General features: G+C 38.6%; 2 protein-coding genes across 3 annotated transcripts in view; one reads left to right on the top strand and one right to left on the bottom strand.

Moving 5' to 3' along the window:
* KHDRBS2 (KH RNA binding domain containing, signal transduction associated 2) overlaps positions 1-13201 on the bottom strand; it is a 735331-nt gene that overhangs the window by 32800 nt on the left and 689330 nt on the right. The gene's annotated exons all lie outside the window — the stretch shown is intronic.
* The window catches only part of PRIM2 (DNA primase subunit 2), a 109128-nt gene that overhangs the window by 10610 nt on the left and 85317 nt on the right, over positions 1-13201 (top strand). Inside the window, exons 3-6 of one of the 2 annotated variants that reach the window (XM_064650295.1) lie at positions 3493-3572; positions 4238-4341; positions 4648-4727; positions 8174-8294. In XM_064650295.1, the coding sequence (XP_064506365.1) occupies positions 3493-3572; positions 4238-4341; positions 4648-4727; positions 8174-8294 (385 nt within the window). Of the gene's footprint in view, positions 1-1735; positions 3573-4237; positions 4342-4647; positions 4728-8173; positions 8295-13201 lie in introns of those variants that run through there. The other variant, XM_064650294.1, reaches the window with a different exon arrangement.

Genomic DNA, 13201 nt, shown 5'->3' with positions numbered 1-13201 from the left:
TGAACCTCTCTTCACTGAATGATTCATGCTTTACTCACTTCAGAGCCTGCAGGAATTTAAAGGCCAGCTCAGAACATTTACCCTGCTATTTATAGTAAGTACAGAAGTATCTGTGCATTGTGGTCAGAAAAAAGTCTCAGTATAATCCAGATGTCAAACATTTAAAGAAGTAATAAAAAGCATGGAGAACTGCAAAACAGAAAAAAGAAAAGAGAAGTTGTGCTAGAAATGACATAAATGCACTAAAAGTGTAAGCTTGTTAAGATTTCTGAAAAAGTCAGATCAGTAAAGGAATAGAGTTAATAAAGGGGAAAATATGTAAATAAATATTTTGTATAAGCAAAAGAACAATTATTCAAGAAGAACATTTTAAGAGGTGAAAACATAAAAAAAAAACCCAAGTCATGAAGACAATATATCTCAAGACAGAATTACATGAGAATTCAGTCAGGCAGTAAATAGGATTGTCAAGTAACAGTAAGAGCTGAAAGTGAGCCAGAAGCAGAGAAGGGACATTTTGTACTCATCTCTGCTATCCATAGAGATCCAAACATCCCAGACATGATGGATGAAGGGGACAGCTTGAAAGAGAGACTAGATACCAGCATCACCATATTTACCCTTTTATTAGCAGATATAGTTATGCAAATAGAGAACAACTGGGCTCTAACAGATTAGCATTGGACACTCTGCGAGTTAATATAGCAAATATATAACAAAAATATAACAAAAGTGAGAGTAGCAACTGTGCAATGATATATATTTAATGCAAGTAAGGATTTTGCATGTGTGTGTGTGGACACAGGCAGGCTGCTGGAAGAACCACAAAACCATGGCTGAAATAAAAAAGAGAAAATTTATTTCATTACCTTGCTAACTGGAGGATCCCAGCTCAATCCATGCTGGTGGGCGTCAGGATTGCTGTTTGCCCCAATTTATCAAGGGCCCACACATGCATAGTTTACCATCATGCTGTGATCTCCCCTGAGCTTTTTAATGATCTTTAAGCTTTAATCTTTCCTGAAACAGGGAGCTCAAACATGTCCATGAGACTGCCTCAAAGTCTCTCAAAACACCTGCATTATCTCTACACAGAAATCTTCTCAAAACAGAGACAGAATAAGCAGCAGTAGGCACAATATATGGGGTTTCCCACACTGTTATTCTCCAGGCTTTGGCATTCCCAGCTTCAAGGTCACTTGAGCAAATCTACCATCCTCCTCCTCATTTTCCCACTTTTAACCCTTTCCTCCCAACACTGTGTTAATTAAGTAGCAGAACAGTTTGGGGTATGCTAAATTGGACTGTGTTTGGATGGGATGATTGGGACAGTTTGACAGCTGACCATATGGATGTTGTTGTAAAACATTTGCGAGGTGGGTTTTTACAAAATCAATAATTATCTTAAAAATACTTAAAAAATCAGACCCTACTGGTAATGTTACTGTGGGAGTGATGAAAATATACTTAAAAAAAAAGTAGCCAAAATGCTATAGTGAGAAGTATTACTATCTGTAGGTCTCAATAAATGCATCAGTAAGAAGGTTTGAAGTACTAAATTTGGGGAGTTTTATCAAGGTGATAAATTTTCACTTTTTTTTTCCTATTTTCTTTTCCCAATATTTTTTGGTGTGTGTGACAAGGTAAGGTCTTGCATTGTAAGATTCATTTAAGTCTAGTAATATAGCATTTAAGTCTAGTAATATAGATGTTAATTTTGATTCTTAATTTCTGCTGAAGTAATCTTATGATATTTTGCAATACTCTTAATGTTATTAGTTAAGTGAACTTCAAAAAAACAAAACAGGATAGATTTCACCTAATTACAGACAATTTCAGGATCAATATTCAGCAATAAATGAAAAAAATAGAAGTAAAACAGCAGACATAGACATAGCTGCTGAGTTGTTAAAAATCAGCAGGACGTGGTTCATTAGAAATAGTGATGGCCAGCAAACTGCATACCATGATTTCAAAAGGTGTAGTACTGTTTATGTGCCAAACCCTAAAACATGAATGGAAATTTAATTAAAATGAAAAGTATCCTTGTTTTCTGCTGTACTCTTTGGAATTGTCACACTTCTCCCCCTCCAGTCGAGGCCAGGTACAGCACTCTAAACAAATGCGGGAACCTGACCAAACTCCCTGACCTGACCTGCCCTGGATGGAGCACTGTCAGTCTCTGGGTATTAACACACTGGTCAAAGGCACAAGCTGATTTCTTGCAAATACTAGGTGGATTTTGGCAGATGCACTCCTACTCCTGAGCAACTCATGCTGCAGCCAGGTGGAGAAGGGAAGAAACTGTGTGGGACGAGCAGTGTCTATTTGAAAAAAAGGTTGCTTTGTATTAAGGTTGCTTTATATACATATATACATATAAATACATGAACTTGCTTTGGGTTAAATATATTATAAAATTATCACTATATCAAAATATATCAATAGCCTGTTTTTTTCCTGGAAAACTACAGAGCAGTCCTGGAGATTGAAGCTTGACTTTCTATCCTGTTAAAATGTTCCCATGGTCCCTTGGCAGAGTTTGGCCCAGACCAAAGAGCACACTTCACAGTCTGAGAGTTAGCACAAGCACATCAATTATCCTCTGTAGGCAATGTGGATGTGGCCACCTTATTTTGAAGGATGGAGTGGACTATCCTGCATCAGCTGAGCTCAGCACCTTGTTTAATCTTCTAGTACAGAAGCAGTCTGCAGCTGCAGGCTGGCTGCCAGTCGCAGTGTTTGTTAAAGCTGCAGTCGGATTACTTCGGAATGTCTCAGGTGTTGCCCACGAACACAAGACCAGTGTGTGTCCTGGTCCATGATCATTTCATTGCTCTTAAGAACTTGCCAGCATAACCTACTGATTTTCCTCACTTTGTGAGCACAAACTATATGTCAGTTCTGATTTCCCACCCCTTAACACTCTGAATTTGTTGCAAGATCATTAACTAACTTTTCGGGTAGGGGAAAAAATTAGCGAGTAAGTGGCATTTTGTGGCAGGGACATAAAACATAACATAACCCCAGCTGCAGCAAAAATGGTCAACACGGCGGCAGAAATGGCAAATCCTGCAGTATCGTGGAAAAATGACAAAACGATACAACTGTAGAAGACCCCAGGATGCCCCCGTGCTCGGAGCCGCCATGCCGCGTGTGGGCACCATTTAGCAGGATCCGCCCGCCGTGCACGGAGCCGCCATGACGGATGTGGGCACGTCAGAGCGGGGCCCCGCCCCCTCACTGCCGCCGGCCAATGGCAGCGCGGGAGGCGCGGCTCATCGCGGAAGTGGGCGTGGCCGGCGGAGCGCGGGAAGCCGGGGCTCGGGCCGGGGACAGGTTGGGCTTCTCGCTGTGCCTCGGCGGGCGGGGGTCGGTCAGTTGGGCCGGGGCCGGAGGCGGCTCTGGGGCGGCACAGATGGAGTTCTCCAGCCGAGCGAGGCAGAAGCATTTGCGGCTGGCTGGGGACCGACGGGAGCTGTACCCTCACAGCCTGCAGTTCTACCTGGAGCCCCCCACGGAAAGCATCTCGCTGGTGGAGTTCGAGAGCTTTGCCATCGACCGCCTGAGGCGTGAGTAGCGTCCCTCCCTCCCTCCCTCTCTCCCTTCTCCTCTCTGCCCTCCCTCGATGCTTTTTACCGTTCCTGTCAGGCTGTGTGTGTTTTTGGCGGGCCCGGTTGCTCCCTTTGCGGGATGTGAAGGCGAGCTGGCTGCTGCTCCTGCTGGCAGGAGCCCCCGCCGAAGGGAAGCGCGCTGCTTTGGGCATTTCAGGGTGCTGAGACAGATTTCACCATAAGCATTCGGTGTAGATGTCGGGACTGTGTAGTTTTGGTTTACACTGGTAGTTTTTACGACCACGTTTCACTTTCTATGGGTGTTGCGACACATTTGATGTCTCTCAGGACTGCGATTCAGGTGGGGAGCCAAGGATTCCCCTGAATTCCTGAAAACTGATCCAAGGTGTCTGTCTTTACGGTGGAAACGGATGTCCTGAGAGTGATCCATCAGTTAGCTGTCTCCCTTTCCTTGTGACTCTATGGATCCCGGAGTAGGGCCAGCTGTTAAGGACTCGTGGGCCACACGTTATCCTCTACATTTCTCACCCTTTTGCTCCTCCTACCGCTAAAAGCAATTCCTGTGGTCTTACCTTAGTTTGTGCCTTTTCCAAGCTGTGATACATTTAGATTTCTTTTCAACGTGTTCTCTCTAACATGGACTTTTTCTTTTTTTTGCCCAGTGCTCAAAGTAGTTGAAAACCTTGGTGTGAGCTATGTAAGAAGTACTGATTCGTATAAAACTAAGCTGGAGAATGAGCTCCGGAAACTTAAGTTTCCCTACAGAGTAAGTAAAAATTGGAACATGTAACTCTCTTGCACTTTATTTTCTTTACACCATTCAAGAATTATGAATAAAAGTAGAGGTGATGAAATGCTGTTTCTAAAACTGCAGTTCTGTCATTTTGTCAGAGATGTAGTTTTTCTTTTAGGATATATATTTCTTTCTTTAGGATTACCTCCTTCCTTAATAGTTTGTATTTATTGCCTAAAAGATGAGTTTAGACAATCTTGAACAGCAGTGGTAAATTAATTGTGAATTTTTAATCTGGGAGAAATTATTTCTCTAAAATAATAACAATATATTCTGTAGGCTTTGGCTGAAGATGATTATGAGGCAAGAAGAAAAGATCATATCTCTCATTTCATACTACGCCTTGCTTACTGCCAGTCGTAAGTACTTTTTGGATTATACTGTACTTGTTATTAATTTTAAATGTATACAGATACTACATTGCTTTATTACAGACATTACAGATACTTTGGAGTTGCATTTCCATTGAAAGGTAGGCTCAAACAGGTTTTTTTTGCTAGGAACCTGATTTCAACTGTGATGAAAAGGGATACATGGGATCAAAATTAGTATTTGGATTTTGTAATAATTAAAAAAAACCCAACAAACTTTTGGCTTTTATACACAGAGCATTGATTTGAGTCTCTTCATATCTTTTTTTGAGATGAAAGCATGTCAGTATTAAGTGTTTGTTAGGCATTTGCAGTGATTAATAATATAATTTCACTGCTGTATATGCTAAAACTATTGATAACTGACCAAAGACCTGACAATGTAAATAGGCTTTATATTATTGTATAGAGAGTCTTGCTTCTGACAAACTAAAAATACAATTTAGTTTGAGGTTTCCTCTGCTGACTCTACTTTTTGTCCAAATTCATTGCTGTGGGTGGTTGCAATGCATTTTTTTTGTTGTGTGAGATCTCAAGCAAAAAGTAAAGTGCATTGGTTTTGCTTCTCCTGTAGTTTTTGGATGAAATTATAGAGGCTGTCAGTGCTTTATGTCTGCTAGCAGCTTTGTTATACATTAGTGTGAACTCCTGACTCCTTGTCATTGCAGTCTTTTTAAAAATTAAACCTGGCAAATATGAAGTATGTACTGTCTTGAACTGTTAATTCAATTGCACTTTAAGTTGCAATATAGTCTATTTAAATTATGTGAATGTGGTAGAATACATATTATACTGTGATAGGTGATGTGACTGAGGTGCTGCTATGGTTGGATACAGATTTGTCAGCAAAAAACAGACCGGAAAGGTGAGTAGGAAGGATTGTGGGATTGTGGTCTAAGCCAAAATATGGAGCTGGAATAAATGAAGCTTGTCTTTGAAATGGATTTGGGTTCCTGCTCCAGAACATCTGATCAGAATAGGAAGTAGCAGAGGCCTCAAACGCCTCCAGATAGATCAAACCTCACCATGACAGGCCCTGGTTAACTTTTAAACACCCTGAAATCTTATGGATAGTTTACATCCCATCATGTTGTCCTGTCAAAAGGCATCTGGGCTGTGCTGAAGACAGTTTGTCAATGTATGTGATCGATGAACCAGCTAGATCTATGATGCAGCTACAGTGAGGAACAGGTTGTGGATGTGAAGATCAATACCAGCCTTCACTGCCTTGACTCTGATAGCATAGTTTGAAATCCTGAAAGAAGGGAGCAAGTTAAATAACAGAATTACAACTGAAATTCCTTCTACCCTTCTGTATTCTACATGTATAATTTGTGATTGCGAATAATAAATGTAATACTGATTTCTTTCTAGTGCCTGTGTTTGTTGTGTGTATTTTTATAAACTCCCTTAGCCATACTGGTCCTGCAAGAAATTATCTTGCTTTACCTATGTTGTGAGTTTACCAAAACCCTCTAAAAGATAATTAGCCTGGGTACTAAAAGGCCCTTGAAAATGTAATGGTTTGTATTATGCAGTTAGTGGCATTTTGAATAGTCAGTTTGGCTTCCATTATCCTCTCCTGTAAATCTTTACTTTAAACATTTAGTTGTTATTTAGCTTATTTAGACCGTTGCCTATCAGTGGAAGATTAGATGCTTTGAGAGTTTTGGTAATGACACATCTGAAAAAAATTCTGCTCTTATGGATAATTTTCTAGTGGCAGGAATCTGATCTGGAATTCAAGAGGTGTCTATTTTTGGGTTGGTCTCTAACCTCAGGAAAAATGAGTTTGGGTCAGATTCACGGAAGGCAACCTAAGCCACCTAGCAAAAACCTGAAGGTTAGGTATTAAGCTAAGGAGTGGAATTTACTAGGCTTTGTCCTCTGTGCAGAGCAGGGAGGAAGGCATGTGAATGACAGTGGATAGTAAGCTGAGTGAAAGGCTGCCTCAGTCAGAAATATCCCAGCAGGGACTTGGCTAAACATTTACCCTTGTCAGTGATGTGATGTCTTTACCCTCCTGCCCTACTTATCTATAATGGCTCTAGAATCCCTGGAATTAATGATAGATGCAGATAATTTGACTGCTTTCTTTTTCTCTGCAAGCTGTCTTTTTAGAAGAAGATGATTATCTTCTGTTTGAGGATTTATTTGACTGGCATTCTTGCATAGTAAGCAAATGGGAGACACTGTTCAAACCCTGTGTTTCAGGGAAGTATCTTAAAAATTAGGCTATAAGCAGGACAGAGGTGGGCAGCTTTCTGAAGGTGAGCCACTATGCAGAAATGATTACAATCTATTTTGGGCCACAGAATAAGCCTGGCTTTGTAGTCTAGGGCGAAAGACTCCTTTAGATGGAGGAGGGGCCATGGATGGAGCTCTGGAGCACTTTTTAAACAACTTTTTGTGTTCCGGTTTATATGCACTTGGTTGATGCTCCATAGCAATAAAGCAGCTTTTAGTCAGTTTCCACTTTTGCCATTTCTTTGAAAAGGTGGATTTAGTGCTTACTCCTAAAATGGAAAATAGTGTCTTAAGCCCCATGAGGTGACCCAGTACCCAGCATTCTTCATTCTCTCTTGAAAAGCAACTATTTAAAGATGAGATATTTCTGTCATCTAAAATTGGCATGTTCCCCAGAAGATAAAATTGGAAGGCAAATAGAATATACTATGCTTCAAGTTTTTATCATACTGGGTCAGAAAAATAAGCTTGGCACAAGTCATTAGTTTAATTGATGAGGGCTGTTAAGGCAGGAGTGATTGAAAAAGTGTACTTACATAGACATAGCTGCAAACTAGGTTGAATTCAGTTCCTGTGGCAGCTGTGTTTACAGGCTCCTTTTCCTGTGCATTTTTTAGTTTCCAGTTGGCCAACAGTGCCACCAAGGGGTATGAATTTACGTCTGAGATCCGTGCATGTTCCTTCAGCTGGAGCTACCCTAAAAGCGAGACTTAAAAGAAGTAGCCTTCAAAATGTATTTGCCTCATCAGGTTAATTGTGATATTAGTTGTACAATGAAGAAATTCTGTGCCATGTTGTGGAAAAAAAGCTTTTCTTTAAATACCGAGGGAGAACGTTACCTACGATTGAATATTTTTATCCAAAACAAGTAAGAAATGGTGAGTACCGTTTAGAGAGTGACAGCTTTCATACCTACAGAGCAATTTTTAGTGTTGGGGTTGCCTACCTCTGTTCTTTCAAAACATGCTCCTTTGTGTATTGTCTCTTCAGAAGTCTTTTCTGATTGAATGTGCATTACTGAAAATATCCTACCTTCACTCCCAAGCTCCCCAGTTTGTGGGTTACATCCGAAAGTCAGCATTACATTTAATGCCGTGTTCACTAGGTTTGAGGTCTGGTTTTTAAGGAAAGAGAGAATGCATGTTCTGAAAATGCATTATGGTTTATTTTTCATTATTCCTTTGCAGTGAGGATCTCAGGCGTTGGTTTCTTCAGCAAGAAATGGATCTCTTCCGGTATCGCTTCAGCCAACTAACTGATGGTTTAATGCAGAAATTCCTGGAACATGTTAATTTATCATTTGAAGCTGTAAGTATGTTACTTTCTGTATTTATGTTGCATGCGCCTGTTGTTTTTTTAAATTCTCATTAAGATAGTTTTAGCGCTTGTGTTTAAAAAGTAAAAAATACAGTTATGGTTTCAAAAAAACCCCAACCACACAGAACTTCTGAACTTGGAGAATAGTGTGTGTGCCACAGAAATGAGGATTAAGTCATATAATTTTGTGCCACAACAAGTCTGCTTCAGTCAACAAACACAACTGAAACAATGTGTAATTACACAGATAAGTTGACAAGGTTTACAAGAGCTGATAGGAGGTATTTTTGAATCAAGATTCGGTGACTGTTGATCTAATCCATCCAGAATGGTTTGGGTTGGAAGGGACCTTAAAGATCATCTAGTTTCAACCCCCCCTGGCTTGGACAGGGACAGATTTCACTGGACCAGGTTACTCAGGGTCCTGTCCAACCTGGCCTTGAACACTTTGGGGGATGGGGCATGCACAGCTTTTCTGGGCAGCCTGTTGCAGCGCCTCGCCGCCCTCACACTAAAGAATTTCTTCTTAATATCTAGTCTAAACCTACTCTCCTTGAGTTTGAAGCCATTTTTCCTTGTCCTGTCACTACATGGCCTTGTAAAAGGTCCCTCTCCATCTTTCCTGAAGGGTCCCTTCAAGTACTGAGGGCCACAGTTAGGTCACCCTGAAGCCTTCTCTTTTCCAGGCTGAATAATCCCAATTCTCCCAGCCTTTCCTGATACAAGAGGTCCCCCATCCCTTTGATCATCTTGATGACCCTCCTCTGGACTCGCTCCAACAGGTCAATGCCCTTCCTGGTCTTGTCTGTCTTATCTGGGCAAATAACACTCAGGTTAAAATTGCCTTGCTTTCTCGATGAATTGTGTGATAATTGACCCTAGAGGTTTCAGTAATAAAGCAATGGCTGTATTTGATTCTTATGTGAAGTGTATATGCAATCTGTTCTCATCAGATTATTGACTTCACTTGGAAAATAATTTTGGTCAACATACATCTTTACTCATAAGCTTTCCTCTAGAACCTTTGCAATCTACTGACTACTTTTAAGATGTGGCTGCTTGCTATAGAAACTGAAGGAAACCACAGTGACCTGGGGACTTTATACATTTTTCCCTCCATGAATACTGACATCTGGAAAACTATGTGAAAATTAAAAATACATGCATTCAATGAATGCTTCAGATAGCTGTTGAGGTCATAGTTAAAATTTAATAATCCTAGCATGCAAATCTTGTATGGATTGCTCAGAAAAGTAACTGACTGTATAATTGTCCCCATGGGGACACATGGTTGTATGTTTGTGCATGCTAAAAAACATTTGGTTCTGCTTGTTTGTGCATATTATGTGAGTTAGTGGAGCTATAGACATATAACCAAGACTATGATTTAACTTAAAAAACACAAAAAAGGCTGGTATTAAATGTAGTAGCTAAAAATTGCATAATGTGTTGAAGGATTTATATATAATTTTAAGAGAAATTATGTACAATTAAGTAGCAGTTTTATTGTTACATAGACCATATAAATGCACGTACACATAAATTATACTACTTTGGTTTAATAGACCATTTGATTTTGGCCCATTAAGTACATGCTATGAAGAATACAGAATATAAGTTTTGTCCAAAATTCTGTAAATGCTCTTATTCTGAAGTTGTTGCTTTCTCATTAGAAATTAGATTCAAAACTTTTTTCCCTTTTGACTTAAACTCACTCTGGTTCTTTAACAACTAATGAAAAACCTTGAAAATGACAAATCTATGTAGGCAAACAACTGTTGTTTTTGAGGTGTTTTAGGGATATTAGAAAAGAGTTCCTGCTATTATGTACTGTTTTGTTTGTCTGAGTGGATTAAAGGAAAATGTCTATTCCAGTTTCTATATTAATGATTTTAACAATATTTTGCAATGCAGCTATGAACTGTTCTGTTAGGAAGCTCCAGCCTTGCCTGTAGCTCTCAGAGTAAACTTAAGTTAATAAAAATTAACCTACAATCATCAGTCTACTGAAAAAACTTTTCTCTTAAAATACTGCTTAATTAGAAGAACTTAAATATTCTAAGGTAGGTGGCTGATGTATGTTGTATATTGCTAGATTGAAATATCTGGCATCAGTGTGTGTTGAGGATGAAATAGGGTTTTTTTCAGCATTCAGAATAACAGATGGGCTTTCCTGGGTCTTTGAGAGACTATTAGAAATGCCAATCTCTGGTGCAACAGACCTTTCAGTGAACGGTATGTTTGTGGAGCTCTATTTCCATTGCTTATTCCCCAGCCTCGTATTCTCCTGTCACAGATTCAGTATTCAGGCTTGTGAGAATAAATTAATATTTGCGGGTTGCTGGAAATAGCTAGGAGTATGGCTTGGTTCTGTGCTATTGAATGTGCCTTCAATATATCAAAATGATTAAGAAGGTATTACTTTCTTACTCCTGTTGAGGCAACAAAACATCATGTCATTGGAAATCTACTTCCCTGATTCTACATCCCCTGCCCCCCGCTTCCAATTCTTACAGAAATTTAAGCAAAACTAATCCTTCCTTGCACTGTCATGTATAAAACATTTGAATATTACTAAGGAATTCTGTCTGTATCTGAAAGAGGTCTAAACTCTATGGTGCTATATAGGGGCCACTAAAAAGTAAGGCCATTCTAAAAGCAGTATTTTTTTTCTCAATGTTCTATTTGCAAGGGGCTTTAAAAAGGAAATTACGATGAACTATTCTCCTCATACTTCTCTACTAGAAGTTACAAGATTTTCATGCCTTATTGTGCAATAAACCAAGTTGGAAATCAAACTTTGTGCTCTACCTGTTTGAAAGGGGATGGTCTTCAAGGAAAAGGAATTAAGTTCTGATATTACAATCCAGTTTTTATATGGGTAAATGGATAGAAATTCTACTATGGAACTTTTAATTGCTTAAGATACCCTAAGAAACTTATTTAAATTTCTTTAAAGAGAAAACAGGTGCCTTGCATTTTCTAGGTGGTGGTTCTGATTTCAGAATTGTAGTCTGAAAAGGCCGGAGCTACTGAAGCTCAAATCTTGGTGTAGTCTGGTGTAGCTTATGTCAAAAGTTTGAAGAACCACTGTAAGAGTGATTCTCAGTATTTAATGAAAGAACTTGTCAACTGTTTTTTGGGGAGGAGAAGTAAGTGGATCGTCTTGTACAGTTTTGTCAGAGTTGTTTTCATTTACAGCGCCAACAAAGTGAACCTAACATTGAGAATTCCATGACTGCCACCTCTCTCCTTCTCTTGTTTGCTTACATGCATGAGAAAGTGAGACTTTTATTCAAATATTTTTTTGCAGGGGTTTTGCAGACTAATTTCTGAGATTTTGTGAATTATGATTGAAAATTACTGCTTTGTAGAATCAAGAAGTCTTCAATCCCAGTCATGGATAATACTTAAGAAGTTGTAAAGATCTTTGAATACCTAATAAAAAGATCTTATTTAGCAACTTTTTGGCAAGAATGAAGTTGTTAATAAATAGAAGAAAACATACCAGATTTCAAAAGTTTTTTATATGACAATAAGATGTAGAGAGTTTGATATGATAGTAATTCTGATTTCATGATTAAAGAGATTTTTAATCAAAGAGCAAGAGCTTTCTGAAAATAAAAATAGAAATGAAATTTAATGAAAACAAACATCTTAATTTTTTAATAGGATTTATTTTGTCCAGTGGCTGACATTTGGAGCAAAATAGATGGCAAAGGGTTTATTGAAATAAATAAACTGTGGAGTTTTACCTGATTATAAAGATGCCCTCTACTTGCAAAAGGAAGGCTATAAATTGTTCAAAGTACTAAGGTTAAAGATGATGAGTTCAGGATAATGAGTTAGTGTTTGAACATGCATAGGATTATTATAATTAAAAATTTTTACCATGTCTGTGAAAATAAGCCTTTCTACATTTAGTATAAATTATGGAAATTTGAAGCTTAGGTAAGTTCTTCCTTGAAAAGTTTTTACAAAGCTGGCACTGGATTAAGTCAGTATATCTTTAGTATTTCTGTGAGAAGCCTCTGGACTTTCGGGGGGGGGGGGGAAGGAAGTTTGATTTGAGTTTGAGACACTTTTTTGATCTATGAACATGGAAATTGCATTTTAGTCACTTGTAGGAATAGCTTTGGCCAATCTCTTCTCTGGCAAGTGTGGAAGATGCCTGGAGTGGTGCTGCCCAGCCTACTGGAACATTGGTTTGGTGCTCAAAGTTTTACAGTAGTCTGAAATATTAGTACTTGTACCTATCAATTTATGCCAGCTTGGGCAAGAGGTGGAGTGCATAGTATTAAATAAAATGTCCAGAAAGGAAGAGGGTAGAAGGAAAGCAAGAATAAATCTATACTTTAAGAGTATTTTCCCTGATGCATTAAATGGTCTTCTATCACAGTAAAAGAAGAATCATGGAATGGTTCTGAAAGTATTTTAGAATGTTTTCAGTCTGTTCTATACTTTATGTGCTACAAAAAATAAAAAAAAAAAAGGAAAGAAAAAAGGTTTTTAAAGGATATTGCTGTTGTCATCTAGATAAATACAGAAGCTTTTTATGTATGGCATGTAATCTTCAGCTCTCAAGGCACATTAAATAGTCTGTGTGCTAAGTCAGTCACGCAGGGAGCACAGGAAGTCCTTAAGCAGCACTCAAGAGAACTAAATGCTGACATTTAAGTGACAGAGCCCATCAAAGAGAGTATGCAAACACCAGGTGTGCAGTTGAGATTTACATCAATATAGAAGATTAGAGCATTAAAATCTTACTATAAATGAGTAATTACATCAATGATGCCTGACAGTTTCTGGCATTAAAACCATTAATATAAGATATTTAAAGGGAAATACAGTTAATATTTTAAGTGTTATAGTAATTGAAGAAAGTATTTTAATTGCAA

This window comes from Pseudopipra pipra, chromosome 3 (genome assembly GCF_036250125.1).
Source record: "Pseudopipra pipra isolate bDixPip1 chromosome 3, bDixPip1.hap1, whole genome shotgun sequence".
Classification (NCBI taxonomy): Eukaryota; Metazoa; Chordata; class Aves; order Passeriformes; family Pipridae; genus Pseudopipra; species Pseudopipra pipra.
The sequence above is the reverse complement of the archived record's forward strand: the minus strand, read 5'-3'. Positions and strand labels throughout refer to the sequence as shown.